The sequence below is a fragment of the Bombus flavifrons genome, chromosome 16 (assembly GCF_040668555.2).
Source record: "Bombus flavifrons isolate JBK064 chromosome 16, iyBomFlav1_principal, whole genome shotgun sequence".
Classification (NCBI taxonomy): Eukaryota; Metazoa; Arthropoda; class Insecta; order Hymenoptera; family Apidae; genus Bombus; species Bombus flavifrons.
Window position 1 is genome coordinate 5,826,105 of NC_138457.1, and position 27,946 is coordinate 5,854,050.

Here is a 27,946-nt window from a genome sequence, read left to right on the forward strand (position 1 = left end):
GCTAAAGCGTGTTATGGTGACTTCATTCGATGGTAGAATGGCACTCTGTTAAGTTTGAATGATTCCTTTTATTCCGTATAAGAGAAGTATCACAAAAACGTATATTACGGAATAACAAAATAATTATAGTCAAGTATACAAAACGCTTCTGCATTGGTTTCAATGCAATTGTATAAAATTTTTGTAAAAAGTTTCTGAACGATATACATCTCGTTTAACGACGGTTGTTTTTGTAAAAGTAATTTACGTCGAGTTTTAAGTATACAAAGTAATTTTAAAAATTTGATCCAAAGCTATATTCAAAGAGTATTGTCGAAATGATCTTAGCTAATAATTATAATAACATAGCTCTTTTCCTTTTTTTACGTTAGACAGTAACAATCACAGCGCATTTGTTAACGAATAAAATCAGAATGCACTATAGAACATAATCAGTCTGTGCATGAATAGAATTGTTTATACTATACTGTATATTAAATATTGTGTACAAGTTCCAAATTTGTTTCAGTAGCAGGACGAAGAGGAAGTATTATATTAATTATTCTTTGTATATAGAAGAAACGCTTAAATATTATTGTTGCCCTAAGTGTGACTCGGGCTGAGTAATAAACACTTCCCACACTTTACCACAGTTTGACTTATGCTCCAAAGCTAAATAGTTTCTCATTGGCACCAATAAATAATCGTAGGGATCTGTATTCAATTGGTACTCTTGCATGGCTCTGTAAATCGCTCTGAAAGGAGGTTGCTTTTGAGAATGAAAAGTGCCTCTAGAACCATGTAGGACCAGAGCACCTTCTTTCTCTGCTTTTGTGCAGACAGGCATGTACATACAATGGTCAGGCCTATAATTATATCTGCAAGAGTAGACATACAGTTTCTCAGGATGGTAATGGAATATAATGTTTATTATATCTTGATCTCCCCATGTTATCTTCAATTTATATTCCTTGTGAATGGGTATCACATACTCTATCCATCTGAATTCTCTCATTCTTGTCAGATTCATTAACATCACTCCAGAATTCACACCGAGCTTTCCATAATAGGGATGTTTGGCAAATCTGTTGTACCATCCTGTGTTAGGATCTTCATGTTCTGGACTCAGAGCTGCTAGTTGGCTAGAATTCATCTTCTTGAACTCATCCCAGACTTTTTCCGGTGGAGCTAAGAATAACGTGTCTGTATCCACGTAGAGGACAGCATCTATATCATTTAGCACTGACTGTAATAAGTAAACCATACATTTAGATATTAATACGTATAATATTTTTTTGTTAGTTAATTAGATTTTTATGGAATTACCGGGAGAAATAATCTTTGAGCTGCACAAGGTTTGAACAGCTTCTTCCACATAGCTGCATCACTGCCTTCGGGGAATGTAATAGGCTTGACAACGAAATCAAATGTTTTGTTTGATAAAAGCTTCCATTCTGCTAACTTCTCATTAAAGGCAGGAATTAGGCTGGTTTCTGCCAGAATAATGAACTGTAAGGATCTACATGTAAAGACTAGGGCAGATTTGAGCATAGTTAGCGCTTCATCCACTCTGTCTCCACAGACTACCACACAGATTGTTACTTCTCCTGTTATTAATGGTGGTTGAAGCTTTTTAGCAGTAGTAGAAACGACAGCTTCTTTGGTGGATGCATCGTAGATTTTGTTAGAGAAATTTGTTAAATTAAGCAGTATTATCAATACGATGAAGATAAGGCACAGAAAAAACAATTTATACACAGATTTCATCGTTGTACTTATTTGAATTTCACGTAGTCCGCCGAATTTTTGCTGTATTACGGTCGGTGGAAATTATCGTGAAAAAACTTATTGTTTTCATGTTCTTTCGTATTATTTATCATTCCGATAAATATGCTTAGACGATCATTATGTTTATAACCTCACCGTAGACCTACCATAACTAACAAGTAGGAACTGAATAGTTTAGATGTATAGAGATATTATTTACATAAAATTGTTAAAAAATTGTTGATTATCTTTGGAATGTAATAATTGTCGCTTTATATGGTATAAAAGTAGATTTTAATGGTAGGAGTATCCGTGCTCCTCAGCTTTCGAAAATATCGATTAGTGTGATCCATCTTAACAACAGAACCAGTTTTTGACTCCCACACTCCCACGATTGAATTACATTTTTGGACTGGTAGTGAATCATTATAAACGATATAGATCAAAATATCTCTGAACTAAAGAAATAGTTTTAATTATATTTTAATTAGTGCACATTTTTTTTATTACTAGATAATTATAAATATTGTTGAACTTCTGAAGAATGTTTATTAAAAAAGAACACTGATAATATTTCAAGCATATATATTTTTCATCTTTCTTAATCAAGTCTTTCAACATTTCTTAACATATAATAATTAGGCAGGATATACATTTAATTGATAGGATCAAAAATGCGCGAATTAGTTGTGGATATTTTACATGTACATACAGATCCGCGTGCACGCGTGTGCATGTGTGTCAGTATATTAGTTTAATAATATATTACAAATGTACAGCGATTCAAAAATAAGAAAGTTTTTTTATACAAATTTGATTTTAAAAACAATATATATATATATATGGATAGATAAGGTCCGTATGATTTTAAAACATATACATATATATGTTGTATGCTATATTTAATAAAAATAAATCATTGAATCTATCGGGAGGTTCTATCAAGAATAAAATTATAGAATGTTAATGCAGTTCAATTTTCAGAACAGAACTTACATTACAACTCAAAAATACATAATTATCAGTCTGTCACTCGTTCACCGTTTGGGCAACTATTTCCATTATTTCTGCCTTGCTTTTTGTATTTGTTTCCCTAGATTAAGAATTTCGTTTATATACCAATATTTAAATTAACACCTGATAATTACATATATCACGATGGTGGTTTCTCTAGAGATATATTATGATCCAGATGATCACAATGGATGGGACACTGGTGGTACGATACCGCACTCGCATGACCCGATCTTCCTGAAGTCATTGGTACTCCCTGCTCCCATATGTCTTTCATAGGGTCGTAAATTTCAACTATATTTAAAAAGTGTTCACCATCATATCCTCCTGTAAATATTGAATAAGAAAACATTCATTGATAAAGTTACAAATCTAAATAAAATCTATTCTGTAAAAATATTTTTTGGCTCTCACCCATTGCATACAATTTTCCATCTAGTACTGTAACACTGAGTGCACTACGAGCAATAGTGACACTACTGACTTGATCCCATATATCTCTTTCTGTATCATATCTTTCGACAGAGTTTAATTGCTTTGTTCCATCATATCCTCCCACCACATATATGTATTGTCCAAGGTTGGCTACTCCAGCTCCTGATCGACTACATTTCATGGGTGAAACCATTGTCCACTCATCGTTTTCAGGATGGTAACACTCTACAGAGTTCAGTCGATTTGTTCCATCAAATCCACCAATGGCATAAAGTAATCTGTTATAAACAGAATTCACATAGATAACGTAGTTTAATAAGAAACTCTTAAACCTTAAATAATTTGAGAGTTTCACCTATTAACTACAGCTACTCCAACTCCTAATCTCTTGATGTGCATTGGCTTCACGTTAGTCCAAGTATCGTGATCTGGATCATAACATTCAACGCTATTGTGATATTCTGCACCTGCACTACCTCCAACAGCATATAATAGTCCATCCATAACAGCCACTCCTACTCTGTTCCTTGGTACAGACATTGGGCTGCAAGCTCTCCATTGATCCGTGATTGGATTGTATCTATCAACCCAATCACTATCATATCTGCAAATTCATATACATTCTTAAAAATATTATATCTAATTTCTTACTATCTTCTCTTCCAAGAAACTTACCTGCTATCTGGTGAATTATTCCTCCCACCAACAGCATAAAACATACCCTTTAGGAATGCTCCACCCAAACCAGATCTTGGGACTATTAGTTTAGCATGTTGAGTCCAAGTTTTTTCATCTACGTTATACCCTTCTAGCAAATCTAAAGAATGTTTCAAGAAACCACCAGCTATGTATATCACTCTGCGAGTGTTGGGTGTTCTCTCTTTTACCACTGGCTTTTTATGAAGAGTCAAATCTTTGAAGATCTGTGCAAGGTACTCTCTGCATGCAGGTACTTTCTTCAAAACATCACAGTTTTTCATTTGTTCTCTAAGGAAATTAGGGGTGAGATACTGACACCTCACTGCATGTAATATGTGCTCCATTTTGGGTCCTCTGGCTTCTTCATTGTACTTGACCCATTTTAACACTGCATTGTACACTTCTCTCTCTTCCTGCACATTCAGCTCATCCTTTCTCACTAGTGCTATCAATTGCATTGCCGATAACTGTAGGAACTCTTCTTCCTGACATATCTGACTAAAATGTTGAACAATAAATTGATTTGCTTTCTGACATAAATTTTGACAACCATGTTGTTCAGCAAAATTAGCAATTCCAATAGCATTTGTGGGATCTAATTGTCTTTCCAAGAATACACAACACGCATCTATGACATTACTAACCTGCATCATAGATGTAAAGAAAGTATATTAGATACTGTGACATCTTTTTTTTTTATTAGAAAAATGTACTTATCTTTTACATACCTGAAACATGGTGGCTGCTGATAAAAGAGAGCACACTGTAATCTCTGTGACTCTTATTTGACCAGTATACATGAAATATATTAAACGTGCCATCGTTGTTGGGCTGACACCTTGAAGTTTTACCCTAGACATTTCAGATTCTTTCAAACCTCCCGTAAACATTGCCTAGAATATTGAAAACAAGTCAATACAATTTTTGTCTTTGTCCAGTGTATATTTTTTGTATGTCTTTAAGGTAAATTACCTTAAAATATGGACTAGCAGCAGCTAATATTACTTTGTGTGCATAGAATAACTCTGACCCTACTTCCAATATAACATCAGTCAGCATATGATGACTGCGCATAATGAACATCATCTTCATAGCATCTTTAATATAATTTGCCATGTAAAAGGTCATGTCACCAAGATCTCCATGTTTCTCCGTAGAATCTAGTCCTTCACCCTCGGTCATGAACGAAGAACTAGATCCAAGATTTTTGGAATGGAAGCTGCTAGGAGCTTCTTTTTTCATGCAACAATCTTCTTCATCCATTAAAATAACCTATGAAAGAATTAAGTTCACCAATAATAGACAAATCTTACACAATTAAGCACCACGTATAAACCATATTTCAAGAACACAAGAAATACTTACAGAAATGACCGAAGAATCGCCGGCAAAACAGAGAAATGCAAATGAATTACGAATAAAAATTTGCAATCTTGATAAATTTCCCAAAGTAAAATAAATTAAGAAGGGAAGAGGAGATGCAATAGAGCGAACATAATTTAAAGGGCTAAGTTGCCAATTAATTGATCGTGCTCGATGGCGCAGATATGAACAATAAGTACTAACGAATATGATGTTGATGTTGGCTCACGTCAGACGTGAAATTATTATTTGCACGTGCTTTCAAAGAATCCTGTGAGTTGACAAATTTTTCTTTCTCCAAGATGAGCATCGATATCTTAACGTCTATTCTAACGCGTTACTTAAGGACTGATAAGAGTAACTCGTTACTCGAGATCGGCTTCTGAATGAAAAATGTACATTCCACCCATGCTCGTAATACGTACGTCGATATTTTACATGTATGTCTGTGAAAAATTTGGGCGGTAAAGCGTGAAAAAACGAAACGCAAAGAATTAATCGTTCGGAAGACAACAGCGAATACGTTTATATTTACATGTCACTATACCGCAAGCAGCTCGGTCGTACCGAGATAATAAGGTAATAAGAGACAGTGTCTAAGTATATGGTTACCACACGGGGCTATGTACGAGACAAACACAAGCGAAAGTTCGACCGTGAAACAACACTCGTGATCGTAGATGACGTGAATGACTTGCATTTATTTCGCTTTGATGATCAAGCACGTTAGCAGCTACTCACCGAGGTTTTTACCTTTGAGACCGTTCGCGCACCTTTGAACCAATACGTCCGGTAATTTTTCTGGCTCGCATTTTGTTATCCAGGAATCCGTTTAATATGTTTTAAATATTTGTTTGGTTATGTGTATGCATTTGTATTCTACATTGTTTCAGTAAATTGATGGTAAACTGAAAATGTTGGAGGGATTCACGTATAAAAAATGACAATCATTAGGTTTACATTACATATTTATGAGTTTATTATGTAAGGATTGAGAAATGAAGAGGTTATAGGTTGAAGTTTTTAGGAGTTTGAAATTGGGAAAATGAGAGACCACGTTTATTTTGAGACAATATATTTATTTCTTATTAATATGGAGTTTTCAACAATAACAGTATAATAGTAGGCGTAACAAGAGAGACGAGGTAGGTTACGAGGAACCTAACCTAATACCGTACGCCAACAAGTCACCGCCGTAACAGAATCTCTGTGATTTATTATACGACTACTTCGTGTAATCCTTTACTTTATGATTTTACAATACTTATTTCGTTTCCTTAAAGTTGCATTGCGCTTAAGTTATAATTTATGCAACTTTAATGTAACGTAAGTAGCAATTGATCTACCAAATTAAAGACCCTTTTAAAGTAATGGTTAGTTCTTGATAAGTATTTATGAATTAGATCTTATCAGTTTTTACTCGTATTAGCAAAACGAAAGAGTAGTACAGAAGTACCTATATTGAGCCTCAAGAATTTTTTTAGCATTGCATTCTATGCAGTTGAGAAGTTTACTATTAAATCTCCACAATGTACAAAGTTCCATTGTAATTGTTGAAAAAATAAATTTCAAAGATAGTAGGAACCTTGTTCTGTGAATTGAGACATTATTCTATGCATAGAATTCAATGAACAAGTCCTCAGTATTTGATACTTCCTATTTGTTAATTTGTTAGTATATTCTGTACTTTATATTGGAAATGTTCTCATAATTAAGTGACAAATCCAAATATCTTGTGAATTTGAAGAGGAGATACTCTTTTTCTTGACTTATTTGCGATATATAGTTAATGTCTGTTTTTCATTGAGAAATTTTAATTGTTTTTAAGAGAGCCCTGAAGAATGCATTATATTTAATGCGATAATATTATTTGGCAGGATCTTAAAATCAATATAACAATAGTTGAAATTATGGCAGTGTTTTACAGTATAGAATAATCTTATTGCCATTAGACGCAGAAATAACGTGTTAAGGCTATTAGAATGTTATTAATACTTTAATTACTAGTTATCTCTAATAACTGAATCATACAAATTTATATTAGATTTATTATCAAGCAATAAATGTTCCTTTTCTTTTAAAGTTCAAATTTTCAAAAGTTTGAATTTTAAATCTGTTATTTTTATGGGCATTATTGATGAGAACAATGAGAACACTTCATGATATTAATTTGGAGAATGGAAAGAAAAGAGCACTAAAAGATCCAGAAGTTTTAATTAACTAAGGGGAATTCTCTAAATTCTACATTAAATAGGCCGATTCAATTTTTTTGATTATCGTATGTAATAATTTTCAGAATATTTGATTTGCAATTGAATAATAAAGATAGAAGTACAGATGAATTTTGCTCTGATCTTTCCATAAAATGCTCACATTATACAGGTTCTTGTTGGCGCACAATGAAGTAGGGGGCTCGACCTTTAATTCAGTGCAATAATGCCTCTTCAGGTATCTAGAGTAGAAGACACATATGTACAAAGACTTTCAAAAGACAGGTTTCTTTTTTCTCTTTTTTTATGCATTTTGGAATAAATTGGAGAAAAGAATATATATGATCACTACTGAACTAAATTACCGGCAGAACCCACTTATTAAAGAATGTTACAGCTATTAATTAATTTAATAAGTCTATCTTTGATTTAGTTAGGCTTGGGTGACTCTAAACTGGCCCCCTATATCTTTGTATTTTGATTACTTCCTGAATCTGCTATTGCAAGCAAGCCAGTCGTTTTTCTTTGTTATTCAATTGAAAGAAATTTATGGAAATTATCTTTATTGTTTGTAACACAATGATATTTGTCTTTGTTTCCTCATCATCATGTATGAAATATTCTCGAAAGTCTGTTAGCTAAAAAATGACAGGTGTAAACATGTAGGTGCTGACAGTGTAAATGGTAAAACAAATGTAGTTACTTGTAAGTTGGGACACTTTCATTGGTAGAAGTTACACTTGTTATACATCAGATTGAGGATTCAGTAGTTGTATGTAGTCAGCCTGCGAACAACTTATGTTGTCTTATAGAGTCTCTGAAGCATAGTCTGAATTTAGTGAAATGTATTTTTGAATTTCAGGGATGATAACTAACATGCATTTGTGAGAGTCTCTATCTCGTTAGACTTTCAAGAATTTCAGTTACGAGTGTCGGATACAGTGCCTAACGAGAAAACTATGAAACTAAATCGCTATCCTCTATGTATAATTTATAATTATATAGCGAATTGCTCGATAATACGATTAAACGCTATATCCGTAAGTAAAGAATTGGGCGGATCGACTACTCCTAAGGCCTCGCTCATCAATTATTTTCAATTAATTTAGTCCCACACATTCATTCTAACAGTCTAAGTTTGGGTAGTTGGGATCAAGTTGGAACGATGATAGTTCATTTTCAGTTTGACGAAAAAGAGGAAAAAAAAGTATAAAGGAAGAGGAAAAGAACAATTTGAGATAGAGAGTGTATATATGTGCGTGTCCTTCATTTTCAGTTTGACGAAAAAAAAGGAAAAAGAAAGTATAAAGGAAGAGGAAAAGAACATTTTGAGATAGAGAGTGTATATATGTGCGTGTTCAATTCCAATGATCCGTGGATGCGTGTGTGCAATTCCTGGATAAATTTTTCTTCACCTATCAGTCTAATAATTGGTGGAAGGTTATTGCACAGTAAACACACGATTTCTTCCACTATCAGTGAATGAAATTACAAATAGAATGATTAATGTGTGCATACAATTATCGTCGTTAAATATTTGCTGATAGAATTTCATTCCATATAATGGTATACCAGCTTTCGGTAAAAAAGTGACTCGTCCGATTAAAATTTCGTCCGCCTTTCAATATATTTTATTATTCATTCTTTTATTTTGAATGAGATAATTTTTAATAAGATTATGTATTTTTTTCTTTTAGTAAATGGTCATTCTACGCTGAGAGTTCTACGGGCGAGTCTCTCCTTTTCTCTCCTCCCATGAGAGAAATACTAGAAGGTTTATGGCAGTATGTGAGTCAGCAAAATTCCGTAGACCAGCGATTCTCAGCTTTCACTTATTTCTATTCATTGTCGATTCTTCCTACTTTAATATATGCCATTGTCTTATGCGGCCGTTCGAATCTCCATCACCAATTTGTTTCAGATGGCAAACTGAAAGATGTCGATGAGTCATCTACGAATGATTAAAAGGAATTTGAGAAATACGGCAGTGTACGATATCTAATAATCATATTATAATTTTAAGAGAGACTCGCCCAGACCGACAGCCTCTGTAGAGTTAAAATGCCAACAAGAAAATACTTTAGTTACTCATTTAAGTCGCTACTCGTTAAGACAATCTACTAAAGTTTTATAGCACTTTTTTTCCATTTTTTTTTATCAACATACTCTATCAGTATTATCAATGTACGTAACAACATGAACAGATAAAGAGATTTCACTCTTTCTTCGTGAGAGAATCTCTTTCTTGTGTTACACTTTAATTACCTCCGGAGACACTGTGTCTATATATATATACTTTTTCCTTTATATATATATCTTTTTGTTTTACTGTTTGTCGGATTTTTTTTTCTTCTACAAATTGACCTATAAATCTGATATTGCTTAAATCAACCAAAGCCCCTCAGAGGCAACGATCCTCGAAGCTTTTATGGCTCACTTCTGCAAGAACTCTCTGTCTCTTTATTAAAATTAGGTGAGATAGCCTGTCGTCTATCAAGGAGGATGAAGGTCGCGGTGGTGGGCTCTGGCACTTAAAATCGCTTTCAATTCGGACTCTAACTGCTTTTTCGTTCGTTCGCTTACCGATCGGCCTCCTACCACCGGTTGAGCGGTGAGTCTTGGTGACGGTAGATCGGCCATCAGCTTGCCGGTGTCTCTGTTCTCATGGCTTCTGGCTCTTCTTATAGGCTTCTTGATGGGTAGGGGATCGTTCTGCATCTTCTCATGGGACGGCCGCTCTAAGGATAACGTCATCTCCTGGTTTAGCGTATAAGAGCAGCCGCCAGCGACCGTTTCGGAGGACCTGCTGATATCTAGAGTTCCCGAACCCCATTCACGAGATAGTTTCCGTCCGATAGCGGAAGTTAGCTCATTATTAGGGGATAATAATGGGCTCTTGGACATTTGATGGCTGGACGAGTGTGGTGGCCTCAACGTGGCAAACACTGGGAACGATTGCCCTCGTTTTGCAGGACTTCTCGCGTATCTGGGTGTAGGAGCACCTCCCCCAGTGGATTCACCCTTGATCGTTGGTGTCGTACTTCCGGTGGAATCGCTTTTCGTTGGCGCTAGGGGTCTTAGCGTTGCACTGCCACCGAAATTAGAGCCTAGACGCGGTGGTGGTGATCCTCCATCTCCGTGGCTCAAGCGACGACCTACTGTTTCCAAAGGGCTTCTTGCTCTGAGGTTAGTGCTGCTCAGAGTGAATTCTCTGGGCTTCATTGGGGCCTCCAAGCTGATCGGAGACAATCCTAGCCTGGAGCTTGATAAATTGGTCGAACTTCTGCTTTTCTCTGATCTCTTTGGACTTCGGGGCATCAAAGGGCTTTTACTTTTGCTTCTTTCTCTTCCTTTTACAGTTTTTTCCTCTTCCTCTTTCTCTTGCTCTTCCGATACAGTTTCTATCTTTTCCTCTTGTTGGACTCTGCAAAATTGAAACAATTTACTGATTAGATTTACGAATTGGAGTAGTCAGGTAAGATTAATGGATTCTTCAGCTCTCACCTCCGGATCTCCTGGATCATCTCGAAGAACTGAGCTTTACTTTTGCGCCTTCGACGTTGTTCGTGTTCCTTCTGGAACATGGCTACCTTGTAGATATATGAAAAAAGTTACAGTCTACGGAAGCAAAAAGTCACTTACTCGCTTGACACTTTTTTGAAACAGGGAGGCGATCTGTCCCTGTCGTACCGTGTGAACCAGTTCTCTGGCAGCGTGGTGTGGCGACACCAGCTCCACGCAATTGATGAATCTATACAATTTCTGTGAGAAGAACATCACGTTACGGCTGCGCCATATAGAGTCCTCCGGTCTATGTCTCAATCTGGGCAACGTATATTTGTAAAACAAGTGTTCTCCAGCTAAAATAATTGTACCAAGTACAACGCCCATTCCTAGAAGACAGAATACGCCGGCAACAGAAGCTACACCCAGAGGTCTGGGTTGTCCCCCTTGTTCATGGTCAAGGCCAGTATCCATTCCTTCTCTTCCTCGAATACAAGGTAAACCACCATACCTGTTGTGATTATTTTTTATTCCAGTTATTCGATCGTATTCACTTGCAATTTTTAATTAAATGACAGTATTCTTGTGAAAGTAGTTTACCATTTTTCTTGCAGGATATCCAGTAGTCCAGTGCTCGTGTAATTAGCTATAACTTTAGATATACTTTCTTTCAAAGGATGGCCCTTGGTAAGGGCAACGGCATATGTGTCTTCATTTATGGTGTCTCCGATCTTTTGTAATCGACAACCATCGTCTATCGCCCGATAGTAATCTAAAATAGGAGTATCAGCTATGAGAATATCTAAAGTACCATTTCTTAATCTCTCCACGCCCTCGGCGATGTTCGACAAAGAATATCTGGCCATGTGAGACCACAATTGTGTGTTTGCTTTCTGTACATAGTATTCGGCTGCGGATGCTCTTGGTGCTCCAACTCTTTGCAACAGTAACTGCAACACATAACACAATCATTAGCTAGTTTATTCAGAAATAAGATATAATATCCTGATCAAAACTTTGCTTACACTTTTATCGTGATAATTGCTCACTGCAGGGTGGAAAAAGAGACCCGCGATAAGGGCAGCTATATTGGCCGTATAGGAAGCCACGAAGATAACGGAGAAACCGCCCCAAATGTTGATTAGAAACTTGTTAGGCCAAGACTTTGGTGCCTTGAAGGCGACCAAGTGTCCACAAAGAAGACCCCACATTACCCACAAAGCAGAAGCTATCGAGAAGTTCTTGCTTCGTTGTCTACCCCATGGGTTCAGGCCGAATGGACTGAACCATTCGTACAGTGCCACTGCTATGGCAGTAAAATTCAATGACGTAAAAACAGCGATCCACAGCTCTGTGCTGAATGGAAATAGGAAAGCAAATAGCGAGATTTCTGACTTGAGCTTTGGCGCAGTGAGGAAGCTGACCCCACTGAAGAAATACGGTGTCGTGAAGTCGACTACTTCTGCTCTACGAGCAGACACGCTGAGTGGTGCGAAGGCTAATTGAGCTCTACCAGAGACTAGCTCTCCCATGATTCCGTTCCATGTACTGCCGTTTCTCTTGCCGAACAGGCCATCTTTTACCAGATACAAGTCGTATCGGAATCCTAGTTCACGAGACACCAGGGACATCAAGTCCATGCTTAGACCGTAACAACACATCAAGGTATTTTCTTGACGACAAAACAGTCCTCTTAAGCAAAGACCTTCCTGTAGATTCGTAACCATCGTAAACGGTGGTGCCAGTGCTGTTACTATGCGATACATTGGCATGCCAATTTTTTCGCCTCCTTGCTCCAGGTACGCTGGCACGATTCCACCTCCTGGCCAAATTATCGTGTCTAGATGAACCTCCTTTCCACCTTTCACCGTACCGACTTTCGTCCATCTGTGTGGAAAAACATTGGAATACATTATCTCGAACATAGTGTTTTGAATAATTGGATCAATTTAGATTTAGAATTGTAAAGATAGACTCAATTATTTTAAAAAAACGTTTAATTAAACACACACCTCAATTGAGTCTTATTTCCTGGAAATCTTATGGCTTGTAAGTTCAGCAACTGGAACTTAGCCTTGTCCCTGGAAAGTTGACTCACGGAATTTCTTAACTTCTGAGTCAAGGTCTTGGAAACATTATGCCTCATTTTGCTCATCAAAAATTTGGCGCTACTTTTTGGAAAGCATTCTGGTACGAAGTTCTCTTCGAGCTGAGCTTCTCCCAAACGATTCAGTCTGGGTTTCACTTCTAAGAATGTTTCGTCCAGCGCCTGAGAGGTCTCCCTGATCATTCTGGATAATATAGTGTCACTACCCATCAATTTTATACCAGAGGGTCTCAACGCTAGCATACCGACTGGCATAAAATCCTTGGAATTCAATTCTTTGTCCATTATTCTGATATCCTCGTCGTCGTCAAAATTAAAGCTTCTATCTTCTTGTTTGTTCACAGACCTCTCGCTCTGCCACCTATATTCTTGTAATCGATGTATATCGTTCGCTAAACTGGGCAAAGAGTTTAACGATAACTGGCTTTCCGCTACGAGATTCGCGTTTCGGTTTATACTCTCTACGGGTGAAGAATTTTCATTCGTTGCTATCGACGATCTTGAGCTGTGTATAATAGTAGAACTGATTATATTTGGTTCATTGGGTCTCAGTTCTGCTTTCAGATCCAACCAGAGCCACAGAAATCTTCCTGCAAGCATTTCATATTTACCAGCCACAGCTAGGATTCTTCGTGCACTGTTCAAGTCACAACCCATCACTATGACTCCTCCACTGCCACCCTCTTCGGCAACTCTTTTGAGTCTCATCCTTAAGGTCTTGTCATTCGTTGGAAGATGTATAATAGTTCTAGGTGTTAAGGTCGTTTGGTTCGCGTGTAAAAGATGAGTCATTGGCAGCAAGGTAGTGTCTATAAGGAGAGTGAATGCATGCCAATTTGCTCTATGCATCAAGGCAGCAGCAGCTGCTCCCACTTCCCTTGTACTAGAACCTATACGACTTTCGTATTGACCAATATTTCCCTGTAAATTCGAATCTTTTGTTAACTACATAAAAGCTATTTTTTAGGAAAGCAGTTTATCCATGACTACAGACCTGTCTAAGGAAATCCTCGTGTGTAAATGGTAGCCACAAGGCTGGAATATTCAAGGAAGCTGCAGCAGTGACGAGAAATTTGGCTGCAGATCCTCCTCCAATGATGAGACTCAATACAGTTTTCCCAGCTTTGATTTCATTACAGAATTTGCTTAACAGTGACAGAGGATAAGACAGCGAATCTGTCTTGACTGGTGCCTCTATGAAAGACACGTTCATGTCTGCGTGAGATGACTCCAGCCTTGCCTTCTCCCATGCTTTTTGTACATCTGTTTTCAGTGAACCCTGTGGTTGTGTCAGACACAACACGATACGCCATGCAGCGTAAGATGTTCGAAACCGTCCCTTAATGGCTCTCACAGATCTGGCAGGATCCGTAGAGCAGAGACAGAAACAAGTACCCAGCAAAAAGAGGAATAGAAATCTCCAAGCGAAGCCGAACATCTTCTTCGCTTTTCTGTCTTTCTCTCCACTTTATTATTCTTTGTTTAGCTCTTCTGACTTACATCATTCATGTAAGGTTCCAATCTGTAATCGTTGAAATCGGAATTAACGAATTATTCGTCATTGATATTCCTTGTATATAATTACATGAGTCAGTTATGGTTCATGGACGTGTCACAAATTAGTCTCACATTGTTGACAATGCTACATACAAATATCTCGTATTTCTAGCGTGTTTGCACGAATAATATCATGATTAATCTGATTCTGACACAAAACGTTGCCTTGCTTCCGTAAAAGGTATTTTTTTATTTCATACTTTCTCTCTGAAACGTTTTTTAGACATTTGCGCACTCCAGTTTCCAAGGTTCACACTTTAATAAAAAAAATCATGGAACTTTTCACGCACGACGAAACAGTGCATAAAATCGGATAAATTTAACGATTGAATTTAGAAAATTTGAACGTGTACAGAGGAAAAAGAGCTGTGACAGTTTACCTTTTCCCGAAGCGAATCATATGTCGCAGATCCGGGGGTGGGTGAAGAGCAGTACGAAGATTGCTTCTTAGCCGCCACATAATAGCTATCGATTAGGTAACCGTATCAATTGTCGTAAAATAATGTCAATTGGTCAGTGTGGAAGACAGGGATGAACCGTCACTTGCCCTCTTCTAGACGTCCTACCCCGTGCATAACAGCCATTTTCGAGCAGCCCCTCCCTTTAAATTTCACCCCTATAGTACACATACCATTCTCTCGCACAAATACGTGTTATACCACACGTACTTATATATGTATCTCTCATGTGCGTCTCTCTGTAGACCATGAGACATCGAACATTAAGATTGGGCTCTACTGTTTCAATTTCTCAACTTCCCTCTAATAGATATTAAAATTGTGGTGTTGTTTTTTTATTATTAATGTAAATAAAATAGTCGCTTTTTAAATAAATAATCCCCTTTTTTATTGTATAAAAAGTTACAAAAAATGGTATTTAAAATTATTTGGAATTTGTTAGATGTTTAAAAAGTCTTGGTTAAATAGACAGTGGATGGACGGTGGAATATGGAAGAGACTGTAGTCGGCCGGAAAATATCTTTATATATTTGGAATCTTCCTTAATTTACATTTTGCCTTATATACATATACACGTTATGCCGCAGTTACGTCTAATACAGTTCCCCTTTTTTTAAGTGATCTTACAAGGCTTTTTTCATATGATAAGAAGATGCATGTACATAGGTAGCCATTCAGATGTAGCTTTTTCAAAAATTTGCATTCGCTATAATCCCTTAATTGCTTCTTCTTTTTTCTTCTTCCGCTACAGCTGAGATAACATTAGTCGGAATGTAACACGGAGAGTCATGTCTTACCAATAATAATAATATAGTCAATATCTTACAATTAATAATAATTAATAATAATTAATAATATTCTCGGGTCTCTCTTTCCGCTAGGAACTACCTTAACTCGTGGACATAACAAGTATATAACAGTCAGACCGGAATAATTAACTAAATAGGTTTTGTTGCGACGCATCGTTCTCGAATGTACTCCAAGCATTGTTCAGTTCCATGAAAATTAACTTTGCAATGTTCTCGTTAGCCGTTCCTGCTTGCTATAAAGAATAGTACGAAAAAGGATTAGAAACGATATCGTTGTTCATATTTATATTAACATTTTACTCGATAGTTTCAGATTTTGAATAATACCTTATCCGGATGCACAGCCAAACAAGCTTTCCTATAAGCTTTCTTTACATCCGCAGCAGAAACTAACTGATGCATCTCGCACCGTTGCCATCTGTCAGCTTCTGGCCAGAGAACCGTATGCAACGAGCAAAGAAGGGCTCTTAAATTACCCTTCTTTCCTTCTGTCCATTCGGCAATCTTCAATCTATCTGGATCCATATTCTTAGCAGCTTCTACTTTTCTCATTTGATTTATTGTCTTTGGGCTGTCTTTCTCTGCTTTCCTCGAACTGAAGAAATTGTAGCCTTGACTGCCCAATAGATCCTCGAAGGCATCTCCACTCGGTTTGCTTGTTTTATTGCCTGTTGCACCGGTATCAGCAGCAGCAGCAGCAGCGGTATTGGTCTCGTTAGTTGCGTTCCTGTGCGTATTGGGGCTAGAGTGTATCGGTGTGCTAGCTGGAGCGGGGCTAGCGGATTGTGGAGTATTAGAGTTCCTCGGCGTTCCATTCCAACTAGACGTTAATCCAGCTCCCAGGGAGCTAGCAAGACTCGCGAAGGGATCCTTGTTTTGAGCTGCGAAGTTCGGAACGCTCGAATTTCTTGGAAAGTTTTCCTCGGATAGAGGCTTCGTGTTATTTGGTTTAGAACCTTGCATACTTCCTAAAAGATTCGCAGTGTTTCCACCGAGTGGATCAAATAAATCGTTAAGGTTTTGCTTAGTAGTAGGCTGTCTATGATTGAAGAACAAATTGTTCAAATTATTATTAGCATTGTCATTCTTAATAGTAGGCTGATCGTGTCCAAAGAGTAGATCGTTTTGGACAGGATCGGTAATAGTGGGCACGGTGTTTTTCGTTTCTTGTTGAATAAAATCACCGAAGCCTCCTAAGAGATCACTTTCTTTTTGACTAGTTAAATTTGACGAGTTAGAAAAAATATCTAATCCCGGATTCACTGTAGCATGCGCAGTATTATTCAAGGTACTGGTGTCTGGCATTCCTAGGTTCAATAAATCTGCTTCTTGTAACTTGATTTCTTCTTTTATTTGCTCTTCTATGTCCTCTACTGACTGTTGAGGTACTTCTTGTTGTACATTAACGTTGCTTTGTGCTTCGACTGGTTGCGGAGTTGTTACTTCTCTCTGAATCTAACATTTTTACATCGAAATATCATAAAATCTCTAAACTTTAATTATTTTTAATAGAAATATTTCTATAACTTACCTCTTCTGGTTTAGACATTCTAAAGCTCTCTAAAGTTTCTTCCATTTCCAAAGTAGATCCGAATAATGGATCTGGTTCCAATTTCGAGGATATTTCCGCTTCCCAAGGAGCTGGAACTCTTGCCATCTTTGGATTCTCCTCAGCCATCATGATATTCAAAATAACACTGAAATTTCCGCCTATTTCAGGCGCATCATCGAGATCCTTCTTCTTGAACGTTAAAGCAGATTCACTAAGCGGTATGTAACCAGTATGAAAATGAACAGAGGCAATTTTAATTCCTATCATACGACCCAGCTGTTGTCTGGCGTGGAATATGACTAAGGTAACATCTCCTCTAACGGTAGCATTGCCAAGTGCCAACTGAACCTTTCCCTTCATCATTCCAAACAGTTTTATGTCCTCGTATTCTGGTCGCTTAGTGGAAAATACTAAAGCTCCGTTGCTATAAATATCAACATAAGGTCTACAACCATCTTTTGCCCTAGTAAATAGTGGAACAGGCTTAATTATTAAGGAACAAAGGGCTAGAGGCTTTGTATGAGGCTGTACACCGGTACTCAGCAAACTCATATAGTTAATACAGCGTAATTCCGAGGGTTGCAGCTGGGGAGGCTGTCGCCTTGTTATGAACATCGCTATGGCTTCTTCAGGTGTAGAGAATGCTCTAGCGTATATTAGTAAAGTACACGCGATCGTGGCGCTGGCTCTATATCCATCCTAAAAGAAGGAAGCAACATTAAAAAATATTATGGCTTCTAATTAATCTAAGAGGCTCCAAAGTATACTCACACTGCAATACAACACTACGATATGATTAAAATCGGCATTCAGGTATCGATAAATATCCTGACATATCTGATAGAGGGCTGACAACAGCGGGGCATTAGAATCCGAGGAAGCATAGGCGAAAGAACAGTCGATATGTCTACCAGGAAGTCTAGACACGTTTGGTCGACCTCGAGATAAATTATACAATTGTATACGAGCTGGCGGAGGATGTCGAGCTTGTAAAAATGCTCTTACATCTTCCACATGGTTAGCTCTATAGGCAGACTCTATTCCATCTGCTGGATAGGGCATGATTAATATACGCGACGTTAAGTAACTGGCATCTAATTCAGTTCTGGCCATGCTCTGTTGCATAGAGTACATCACTTTGCTCGAAGTATCCTTCAAGTTTCGCAAAATGCTGCCAGCACCGCCTTTCAATGAGCTAAATAGGCCTGTCGGTTGAGCTACGGGGATCTTGGCGACTGCAGTTTGAGTCGCTGGAGTAGACTTTGGAGGTAGTACGTTTACCGGAGGAGATGGTCTCGGTGGCGGAGTGGGTGTGCTAGGTGGTTGAGTAGGTCTGGGAGGCGGTGGAGTCTTCACTGAAACTTCCACTTTCGGGGGTTCTCTAGGATCAAAGTTGTTTGACTCGGCTATCGCTGCTAACCGCTCCAAAATCATTGATGTAGTCAGCCTTCGTATCGGAGACACATCGAGACATCCTTTTACTATGTCGTGTAAACAGGCTAAACGAGGATTAGGCGGAAGTGAAGTGTACTTGCCATTAACTATTGCGAGCTTATTACCTGCGAATGAAATGAAATTAAATAAGAATCGACTCTACTATTAACATGATATGAATTGAATACCTTCAGGAAATGGATGCCTTAGTGTTATTAGAGAGTATATTATACATCCAAGCGCCCAACAATCAACTGGAGGACCAATAGGCTCATTGTTCCATGTATCCATCATCTCTGGAGCTCGATACATGGGTGTAGTATATTTCGCCATCTGATCCTCCAAGGTGGCGCGTTTTTGAGCATTCCAAGATGGATTTGGCAAGATTTGCTGATTGGAAGTGCTACCAAAATCGCAGAGCTTGATCAGACCATCGCTCCCGATTAGAAAATTTTCTAATTTTATGTCCCTGTGTACTAGTGGTTCAGGTTGCTGACTGTGCATATGGTGCACAGCCCTTGTAGCCTGGTAGGCTATTTTACAGATCTGAGCGAGAGTCAGAGAATTCGTCGATAAATTTCTGAGCGTATCTGCGACTGTACCTCCAGGACATAATTCCGTTACTAATAAATACTCGTATCCTTGACGATCCTCGCGTTCGAAACGCTGAGCATAGAGATACTGAATTATATTTGGGTGGCCAGATAGTCTTTTCAAAATCTCTATCTCCTGCATAATACTTCTGTTAGCATCTTCATCAACTGCTATAAGCCTCTGGAAGAATAAGTGCAGATCAGTATAACCTTCTGTAGCTACTTTAGAATAATGTAAATGGATGAGTGATTTACCTTAAGTGCATACTCTTTCCCAGTATTTATGTCTTCAACTGCAAATACCAAAGCCCAACCACCTGTTGATACAAGTATTTCAATATTGACCAGAATAAATAATTTAGAAAGAAATATAGTCTGAAGTATTAGAGAAATGTGTGATAAAGTTTACACATCAAACTTTTATCTCAGTAGTGATGTTTTTTAAATATCGATATTTCTAAATGAATCAGCAATTCTTTACCATGGAAAAGCAATTGTATATAATTCCTTGTCTCAATTTTAATTCATTTATGTCTTCATTATAACAAACTATATTAAATTTAGATAATGAATTATATATTCAAGTAAAGTATATAGCAACACCTGCCAATAATATATAGGTATTTGAATGCATATATCTTAGTTAATTGGCTGTTTTTAAAAACATTCTAGATATAGCAAACTGGTTCACTAGCATTGCATAGCTGAATGTCAAAACACATTTGACACATGTCAAGAGGAGAATAATATACAGTGTTGGCACAGTGTCAGCTATTGTTTTATATAGTTTAAATTGCATCGAAAAACAAGTATTTTTATTCTATAATTAAAAACGGTTATAATATGGAAATGTTTTAATTAGGATGTGGAATTATGTGACAGTAGAGTGCTAGAAGGGTTGACAGACTCACCCTCGGCGAGTAGTCTGGTCACACGTAATTTCACATTGTTGATTTCCAGTATTTGTCCGACGTATTCATTGGTATTTGTGGCTCCGTTCAAGTATCCCAGAGCGGATCTTAAATAATCTGACATATTTCCTTTAAAATATCCCGTCGAACCCCCAGAAAGCGTTTCTGTACGTTACAATGCAGACAGCCGATGCTGTCCGGCCATACTGTCTTTTTGACGTCACCGACAGTACCGTATCAGTGGTATTTTTGTATTCTAAAAATGATAATAATCTCTGTTACTTTCACACAAATTAATTATTTCGTTAATTAACAAGTTAACGTAATTACTCTGCGATAATGTCAATTTAGAAAGTGTAGGGTAAATTGGAGCTATATTTATAATTAGTGACGATCCGACAGTACCGTATCAATGACATTTCTGTGTACTAGATGTATAGAGATGTAAAGATAGAGTACGCGAGTCATATGTTACCGTGTAAGTGGATTCGATATGGGAGTAGAAAGAGAACGCTGTATGGAGGCGTCGCTCGTTGATTAGTGTTATACTTAATTATTTACTATATGAATGTGCGTACGTTATTAGATGAGGACACAAGAGGCCTCTGTGCAGCGTTCTCTTTTCATTCTTATATCACTTTCCTTATCGCTTGCTCACATCTTTATATTCTTATGATTAGAAAACTGATAACAATTTGTATGATAATCTATAATTAATTAACAATCTATATGTGCAATTAGTAATCACAAATATGTGTGATACATACAAATAGGATATAAAATATTAAAATTTTAAAAATATTGAAACGGTCCAAGCTAATTTTTATTTCACAGTTCAATTTTTAACTTTTATGGCTTTTCTGAAAATAAATAATATCTTCTTTTACCAGTTGAATATTAGGAATTAGCAAGTCATAATAAGTTATTACTATAATAATAATAATTATAAGAAAAAATATTATTTTGTATTACAGGTAATCTCCAGAGAGAAAGTTAAAGAAAATTTTCTACTACTTGATTTTTGAAAAGAGTGCAATTTATTAGTTTGCACGAAACACGCGCATGCGTGTAGAAAATTCGTAAAATCGCGACCTGATGCGATGATTAATTGCTTTTCCTTCGATTCTATGAATTTTTTCGCCCTGTACTACTAGTTCAATTCATTATCGATAATAGAGTAAATAATACCGTGCGAGTTTTTGAGATAAGCAGACCCAGTGGTCGTGCTTTGGAACTTGTAATATATATTTGTGAGTCTTGTTATTGTTATCATCTTGATGACGTATTTTTATCGAATGGTTCAATCATTTTCAGAAGTTCAAGAATGGCGAAATTTGTAAAATTTACAAAATTGAGGTCTTGTACGGACAGCACCTTCTGGGCAAAATTTGTGGAATTGAAGATTGACAAATTCAAACTTGATGAGAAAAGTGTCAATCTATGGGGAAATTACAGTCTCCAATCGTTAAACGAAGACAACACCAATCCATTGGTGTTGGATTTCACATCGTTCAATGAGTAAGTTTATGTCTGTGACATAATTTATTATTTCGACCATTGTATTTCAAATATCTGTCAGAGTTAATTCCATATAGGTAATTTTTAGAGACTTGGAGACATTAAATAATAATTCATCGGTTCTCTGCTTTGGACATATGATTAATACAAATACTTTTGAAGCATTTCGTCAAATTAATCCTGAACAATTCATCAATTCCATGGGAAAGGATATTATAAATAATATTCAAGATGGAACAGTATTGCAAAACCCATGGAAATTGTCATTGTTTTTAGTCTTGGCTTATTCAGATTTAAAAAAATATAAATTTTATTATTGGGTTGCACATCCCACTCCATTGAAATTGCCTGAAATGTATTATCAAGAATCTCCACAATCAATTAATGAAGAATTCACAGCCGCACAAGTAGAAGATTTGTCTCAACATTTCTTACAATTAGATAGCAGGACAAAAAGTTATTTTACAGTTTCAATATCAAAAGAAGGTAAACTGAGTATTATTGACTTGGCAACAGGAGTAGAAACAATTAATGCAAGGGAAAAGCAATCACAAGTATATTAAAAGATTTATTTTATATAAAAATACTATACAATTGTTTTTATATATGTATATTTACCTATTTTTCTAGGAATATAGTGAAATATATTTTGCATTTTATGACCCATGTATGACTTCCAATCCAGGTTGGCCTTTACGTAATCTTTTATGCCTTTTATGTTGGCATTGTCCTATATATTATTTTTCAAAAAACATTAAATTTATATCCATACGAGGGAATAAAGCACAGAAAAGTATTGTTTTTAAACTTAAGACCAAAGAATATGAAAATTATAAAGACATAAGAGATGCTTTATTTATGAGTCATCTGGTGGGTTGGGAAAGCAACTCAAACGATAAATTGGGTCCCACCATAATTAATTTATCTGATACAATGGATCCAACCAAGTAATTATTTAAAAAAAAATTAAATACTAACGATAAGTACGCATATCAAATATTTCAGTGACATTTTTATCTTCTATCAGATTGTCAGACAGAGCTATCAATCTGAACTTGAAGCTAATGAAATGGCGTCTTGCTCCTGACTTAGATTTAGAAAAGATCTGTAATCTTAAGTGTCTTTTATTAGGCGCTGGAACCTTAGGTTGTTCCGTAGCAAGAGTTCTCCTAGGTTGGGGAGTTAATAACATAACTTTCGTCGATAGCTCCAACGTATCTCATAGCAACACAGTGCGACAAAGTTTGTACAGTCACCAGGATGCTGTGAAGCATAAGTATAAAGCATATGCAGCTAAGGACGCTCTATTGAACATCCGACCGAGCATAGTGAGTACATAAAAATCTTTAATTTCATCGATGCTTTGTTAAATTAATTTTACTAATAACATAGAATGCAGAAGGTGTAGTTTTACACATTCCAATGCCCGGGCATGTTGTTGGTAAAAGTATGCTGGATTCTACGAAGCAGTCCCTGGAAAAATTGGAAGAACTTGTCGAGAAGAGCGACGTTGTCTTTCTTCTATTGGATTCTCGAGAGGCCAGGTGGCTACCTACGGTTCTCTGCGCTGCTAAGAACAAGATTGCCATCAATGCAGCCTTGGGTTTTGATTCTTATACAGTACAGAGGCACGGTACTCGAAATTTCACTAGTCCAGTTTCACCAGACTTGGATGCTAGGAATCCCCGCGGTATGGACCTTGGTTGCTATTTTTGTAATGATGTAACACAGCCTGGAAATGTAAGTCTATCATAAAATTATTACGATTTTTATTCCTTTTATAAAAGTTATTTTATTCTATAGTCACAAACTGACAGAACATTGGATCAGCAATGCACAGTTAGCAGGCCGGGTTTATCACAAATTGCTGCAGGATTAGCAGTCGAGTTATTGGTAGCTTTGTTGCAGCACTCTCAAGGGTAAAAAAGAATAATACAAACTTTAATACAAATAAAAGTTAAATATATTACAATTGCCTATAATTAATAGTTTATTGTTTTGTATCTAACAGAATCGAGGCAGAAGCGTTGGTGGGTAACAGCAGAGATAATATTAGCCCAAGCGATACAGAATTGGTAGGCTTGTTGGGATGTATACCGCATACGATACGAGGTTCCCTGTGGAATTACGATACTCAGTTAACGATTACTCATAGATTTACATCCTGCACAGCTTGCTCTGTGCCCATTATCGCGGAATATAAAAATCGGGGTTTATCTTTTGTTTTGGATGCGTGTAATATACCGAATTATTTAGAAAAATTATCAGGACTGGAGCAAATACTTAAGAGGCCCGATTTAGACGAGGTACATATATCCCAAAAATTTTATGTTGAATTGTTCAATTCTGTGAACTTTTTATTAAATTTTTAATTACAGCTTTGTTACGCGTTGGATAGCATAAGCGATGACGATGAGGATGTTGGAAATGATGTGATACCTTAAATATGCGAATTTTTCTCTTTAACAAGGTTCTAGTTCTTGTAATACAATATTTAAAGAATTCAATTTTACCACATAAAAAGCATTGGAAGAATTTATAATCTAATATCCATATCTGTTAATTGCAATCGCTTTATTTTAATTTTTTTATCATTATGTTGACATTTGACATTAATGTATGTCAAAATCTCATTGCAAAATATGTCTTAATACGCACATGACTTGTGTATACAGATTTTATGCAAATATTAGAAGAGTATACAAGAGGTTACGCCTCTGAATTTGTTTTTAGCGCTAAATGTGTTGAATAAAACATTTGAATTGCCTGAAAACTGAAAGAGAGACAGGTATTCTATTCTACGTCCCCTATATATATTTAAAAAAATCATCTATAGTACTGTTGTTCCTTAATAATCCTTGGTTTACAGGCTAATTGAAACTTAAGCTCAACTTTAAAAGAAATCTAAGAAGAATTAGCCCTTCAAAAATTTTGTTTGCTAAGAAAGAATTATATGAAATTGTAGGCATAATTGTTGGAGGGAAAAGAGGGAGTTTGAACTGTATTTATACGGTCGGCGTGGCGCGCGTTTGTGCCTCTGGCAATCTTCCCGCTAGATAGCGCCTCGACGGACGAATACCAGACATTCCAGCGTAATGTTTAAGTAGTGGGGAATCGAGGCTCGCTCTCGTGTGTCAAAGAGCCTGTGTTCCTTGTGTGTTCGACCGCATACCATTAGATTTTCCATCGTTTTCAATGAAAATACGTACTGTGCGTTGGCTCGACGTGCCAGCGGACGTCGTGCCGGATGTTTGATCCTCTGTTCGTCAACCTGTCAATGCAGAAACATCGGTGAGTGAATCATGGAAATGGGGGAAGAACCACCTTAAGTTCGATTTACCTTGAGGAATGCGTGGCTCGTTCCTTTTTTTTTCTTCACGCTACGTCGCATTCCTCTATCGATTCTTGCCTCAAGACGGGCGGAGAGACGAGGGGTACGTTTCATTATGCTCAGTCGGTAAAAAAATTATAAAAATCGTTACCGATTTACCGTCTACTTTCTATTAATCCTGCTTTTTGTTCTTCTAGTCCAATTTTCGGCACAATTACAATTTTTTCTAACTTCTCAAGTTTGAAAAAATATACAGAAGTATATTATTGCGGCACTGATATGCATGCTTTCTCATTTTTATTTTACATTAAAGATTTTCTTAGAATGTATAAAGTTGGTAAGAAAATTACTAAAATCATTACCGGTTGTCTACTTTCTATTAACTTTGGTCTTTGTCCTTTTTGGCCCAATTTCTTTCTTTTTTTAATTTCTCATGCTTGCAGAGGATACAGAGGTATATTATTGTTGTATTGATATGGCACAGCCTTTTGTTTAAATCCTGTGCAACAACTTTTCTTAGAATATTAAGTCTTGTTAAAACAAGAATGAGATTGAGACATAAAAATTCATGAACTGCAGCAACGATACAGAGTGATTTTCAGGAATTATTCTTTTATCAGGCTTTCTACGAAAAATGTTTGTTACAGATTTGAACTTTTTTAATTATGCCCGCGCGTTTGCGTGTATGTTGTTACATGAGACTGGAATTCGCGTGCCCGGCGTTTCGTTGATTCATCGCTTTCGATGAATTTCATTTAGCGAGGGACGATTATTTACTTCTCTGACTTGTAATCTTCGATTGAATGTTTATCAGCTTTTAAATTTATCAGTAACTCTACATTCCAACGAGAGATTAGTATTTAAAAAAAGATATTATTGACAAGATACGTTTCAGGAAGAATCCAGGAAAAGCTTGCAAGAATATCGGAGTGGGAGTAAAAGTATTTGATCCAAATTACCAGATTATTGGCTCCCTTTTACTCCAATTGGACTTTAATACTCATCCTTCTAAGTATACTTATTACACTAGAAAAACAAAATTTCACTTTTGTTATTACTATTGAGTACGAAAAGTATGCATTCACCTTAGATAATTCTTATTTTTTCCACGGAAACAGAAAGGAGTCGATGAGAGACACAATAATAGGTTCAAAGTACTATTTGAAAGGCATTGTTTATGTTGTTAGAAATGAAATTGCGACGCCGGTTGCATGGAAGTTTGGAAAGAGAGCAGGAGGCGCGATACGAGAGTAAGAAGAGGAACACTGTTACTAGTAATAGCTTTGAGTATGCCTACATAATTCGGAGTTATCATTGTACAAACATACACACAAATATCACCGATCAAGTAACTCTTAATATCTTCTTAGCGTTTATTTCCTTAAATAAAGCTTTGTATGTAAAAAAATACAAGATCCTAAAGGATTTTCTTTCTTTCAGCGGTGATATAATTTTCGATGTCACGACATGTCACACATGGTACATATATTACCTTGCATAAGTATTTGGACATTTGTTGCAATTCAATCAAAATATTGGTATTTTTATTATATTTTCAACATTATAATAGACGAATGTCTCTCTATTATTAATTCTTTACTTCTTGCCTTAATTGCGACCAAATGTTCTGCTAAATTGAAACTGAAACAAGTAATATACCGACCATTGATCAACTTCTATATTTATCTCTAATAAATAGCTTATACCTCATAAAGTCCATAGAAACTTTTAGAATATGGTTGGAAATATATATTCCGATCATTCTAAGATATCAATATTGAACAGATATATGTCATCAAGCTTCGATTATTGCTTTTTTATTTACACTACGTAGTACCAACTATTAATGTTACCAATGTCTACTAATTGTATGTAGTTTCCTGAGATAAAAGATCAGAAAATTAGATCGAAGAGCTTTATTTGAACTATTTTATATATTTGCAATAATTTGCAAGTCTCCAAATACTTATCCACTATAATATACGTTATTGAATACATTTCAAATCAAATATATATATATATATATAGTCTATATATGTATATAAAAGTGGTAAGAACTTTTGTTCTAATCTAATAATTGGAGAGTAATTCGAAGCCATTACTAGTCGGTATGTTAACGGTGGGTGGAGTGGGATCTGGGATCGAGTGGATACGCGTGGGGACTCGCGAAGCGGCGTCGGGTGGGCTGCACGCGAAGAGGCGGAGGACGCGGGCGGCAGACCTCTGGTGAGGGGTCCGCATTCCACAGACAATGTCACGTTTTTTAATCCCCGTTTTACTTTATTTGTACTGGCTTCGGCCGCGAGGAAGGCCCCCAAACAGTTAACTTCGACTTCTGTCCCCAGAGAGCAGAGATCCTCGTGACGGTGCCGTGGTCGTCAGCGTTCTATCGCGGGAATTTCAACCCGTGTGTCGAACACCTGCTGCATCTCTACCTCGAGAAACACTTCCTATCTGAAGTTCAATCCCGCGGACAAGTGAAGTTCTTTTAGAAATAAAAACTAGAAAGGGTGAAATTGGTGGATCAAGGATACCTTTGTTCAAGTTCTCGAAGAAGAAGTACGAGAGAAGAGATGTCCGCCGTCGAGAGCGCCTTGGACGTCCTCTCCAGGGCGGCTACCATGGTGCAAGGTCAGTTTGCCTCGTGACTTAAGCTTTCAATGGATTGCTGGTGATTGTTCGTGATTGTTGATTGATCAAGCTTAT

At 36.8% G+C, this 27,946-nt stretch overlaps 5 protein-coding genes across 13 annotated transcripts; 1 reads left to right on the plus strand and 4 right to left on the minus strand.

Annotated features, from left to right (window-relative positions):
* Window positions 1-48: 48 nt before the first annotated feature.
* shams (glucoside xylosyltransferase 1 shams) lies at window positions 49-2,145 on the minus strand. Its single transcript, XM_069129883.1, has 2 exons — window positions 1,306-2,145; window positions 49-1,225 (listed from the first exon to the last, which is right to left on the minus strand). The coding sequence occupies exons 1-2, from the start codon at window positions 1,744-1,746 to the stop codon at window positions 572-574; spliced, it is 1,095 nt and encodes a 364-aa protein (XP_068985984.1). The 5' UTR covers window positions 1,747-2,145; the 3' UTR covers window positions 49-571.
* Window positions 2,146-2,314: 169 nt separating this feature from the next.
* Window positions 2,315-6,145, minus strand: Keap1 (kelch like ECH associated protein 1). 2 transcript variants are annotated; one of them, XM_069129881.1, is made up of 7 exons: window positions 5,998-6,145; window positions 4,867-5,166; window positions 4,623-4,787; window positions 3,871-4,538; window positions 3,551-3,799; window positions 3,175-3,473; window positions 2,315-3,087 (listed from the first exon to the last, which is right to left on the minus strand). In XM_069129881.1, the coding sequence occupies exons 2-7, from the start codon at window positions 5,155-5,157 to the stop codon at window positions 2,900-2,902; spliced, it is 1,860 nt and encodes a 619-aa protein (XP_068985982.1). In that variant the 5' UTR covers window positions 5,158-5,166; window positions 5,998-6,145; the 3' UTR covers window positions 2,315-2,899. The 2 variants fall into 2 exon arrangements, with proteins under 2 accessions (XP_068985982.1, XP_068985981.1); XM_069129880.1 differs by lacking the exon at window positions 5,998-6,145 and adding an exon at window positions 5,260-5,838.
* Atg7 (Autophagy-related 7) lies at window positions 5,907-27,871 on the plus strand. 5 transcript variants are annotated; one of them, XM_069129872.1, is made up of 13 exons: window positions 5,907-6,048; window positions 6,150-6,401; window positions 21,366-21,641; window positions 21,706-21,909; window positions 21,998-22,463; window positions 22,540-22,856; window positions 22,937-23,237; window positions 23,302-23,649; window positions 23,713-23,828; window positions 23,921-24,215; window positions 24,288-24,697; window positions 24,779-25,200; window positions 27,586-27,871. In XM_069129872.1, the coding sequence occupies exons 4-11, from the start codon at window positions 21,716-21,718 to the stop codon at window positions 24,351-24,353; spliced, it is 2,103 nt and encodes a 700-aa protein (XP_068985973.1). In that variant the 5' UTR covers window positions 5,907-6,048; window positions 6,150-6,401; window positions 21,366-21,641; window positions 21,706-21,715; the 3' UTR covers window positions 24,354-24,697; window positions 24,779-25,200; window positions 27,586-27,871. The 5 variants fall into 5 exon arrangements, with proteins under 5 accessions (XP_068985973.1, XP_068985975.1, XP_068985974.1 ...); XM_069129874.1 differs by having other exon boundaries at window positions 21,709-21,909; XM_069129873.1 differs by lacking the exon at window positions 6,150-6,401 and having other exon boundaries at window positions 5,912-6,048.
* Window positions 7,308-15,302, minus strand: LOC138188257 (glutamate receptor ionotropic, NMDA 3A). 3 transcript variants are annotated; one of them, XM_069129869.1, is made up of 9 exons: window positions 15,015-15,302; window positions 14,072-14,599; window positions 12,983-13,998; window positions 11,996-12,857; window positions 11,571-11,920; window positions 11,109-11,481; window positions 10,971-11,038; window positions 10,050-10,890; window positions 7,308-9,417 (listed from the first exon to the last, which is right to left on the minus strand). In XM_069129869.1, the coding sequence occupies exons 2-9, from the start codon at window positions 14,513-14,515 to the stop codon at window positions 9,325-9,327; spliced, it is 4,047 nt and encodes a 1,348-aa protein (XP_068985970.1). In that variant the 5' UTR covers window positions 14,516-14,599; window positions 15,015-15,302; the 3' UTR covers window positions 7,308-9,324. The 3 variants fall into 3 exon arrangements, with proteins under 3 accessions (XP_068985970.1, XP_068985969.1, XP_068985971.1); XM_069129868.1 differs by having other exon boundaries at window positions 10,971-11,041; XM_069129870.1 differs by lacking the exons at window positions 14,072-14,599; window positions 15,015-15,302 and having other exon boundaries at window positions 10,971-11,041; window positions 12,983-13,582; window positions 13,689-13,808.
* aux (cyclin-G-associated kinase) lies at window positions 15,598-20,640 on the minus strand. 2 transcript variants are annotated; one of them, XR_011175442.1, is made up of 8 exons: window positions 20,392-20,640; window positions 19,736-19,797; window positions 19,076-19,661; window positions 18,225-19,012; window positions 17,433-18,152; window positions 16,229-17,356; window positions 15,919-16,134; window positions 15,598-15,843 (listed from the first exon to the last, which is right to left on the minus strand). XR_011175442.1 is itself a non-coding variant. In XM_069129871.1 (7 exons), the coding sequence occupies exons 1-7, from the start codon at window positions 20,513-20,515 to the stop codon at window positions 16,027-16,029; spliced, it is 3,516 nt and encodes a 1,171-aa protein (XP_068985972.1). In that variant the 5' UTR covers window positions 20,516-20,640; the 3' UTR covers window positions 15,598-16,026. The 2 variants fall into 2 exon arrangements, 1 of the variants encoding a protein (XP_068985972.1); XM_069129871.1 differs by having other exon boundaries at window positions 15,598-16,134.
* Window positions 27,872-27,946: the final 75 nt, after the last annotated feature.

Bases quoted from the DNA above. Each gene is read 5' to 3' on its own strand.
- Atg7 (XM_069129872.1), top strand. From the start codon at position 21,716: ATGGCGAAATTTGTAAAATTTACAAAATTGAGGTCTTGTACGGACAGC. The intron at 21,910-21,997 runs GTAAGTTTATGT...GGTAATTTTTAG, and splicing joins GATTTCACATCGTTCAATGA to AGACTTGGAGACATTAAATA. The intron at 22,857-22,936 runs GTAATTATTTAA...ATCTTCTATCAG, and splicing joins GATACAATGGATCCAACCAA to ATTGTCAGACAGAGCTATCA.
- Keap1 (XM_069129881.1), bottom strand. From the start codon at position 5,157: ATGGATGAAGAAGATTGTTGCATGAAAAAAGAAGCTCCTAGCAGCTTC. The intron at 4,539-4,622 runs GTATGTAAAAGA...TCTATGATGCAG, and splicing joins CAGCAGCCACCATGTTTCAG to GTTAGTAATGTCATAGATGC. The intron at 3,800-3,870 runs GTAAGTTTCTTG...ATGAATTTGCAG, and splicing joins AATAATTCACCAGATAGCAG to ATATGATAGTGATTGGGTTG.
- aux (XM_069129871.1), bottom strand. From the start codon at position 20,515: ATGTCAGATTATTTAAGATCCGCTCTGGGATACTTGAACGGAGCCACA. The intron at 17,357-17,432 runs GTAAGTTATAGA...TAAAAATGTTAG, and splicing joins GAATGTCTAAACCAGAAGAG to ATTCAGAGAGAAGTAACAAC. The intron at 16,135-16,228 runs GTATTATTCAAA...TATTCTTTATAG, and splicing joins TGGCTGTGCATCCGGATAAG to CAAGCAGGAACGGCTAACGA.
- shams (XM_069129883.1), bottom strand. From the start codon at position 1,746: ATGAAATCTGTGTATAAATTGTTTTTTCTGTGCCTTATCTTCATCGTA. The intron at 1,226-1,305 runs GTAATTCCATAA...TACTTATTACAG, and splicing joins CTCAAAGATTATTTCTCCCG to TCAGTGCTAAATGATATAGA.
- LOC138188257 (XM_069129868.1), bottom strand. From the start codon at position 14,515: ATGTTCGGCTTCGCTTGGAGATTTCTATTCCTCTTTTTGCTGGGTACT. The intron at 11,482-11,570 runs GTAAACTACTTT...TAATCACAACAG, and splicing joins GATATCCTGCAAGAAAAATG to GTATGGTGGTTTACCTTGTA. The intron at 11,042-11,108 runs GTAAGTGACTTT...GCCATGTTCCAG, and splicing joins TTCAAAAAAGTGTCAAGCGA to AAGGAACACGAACAACGTCG.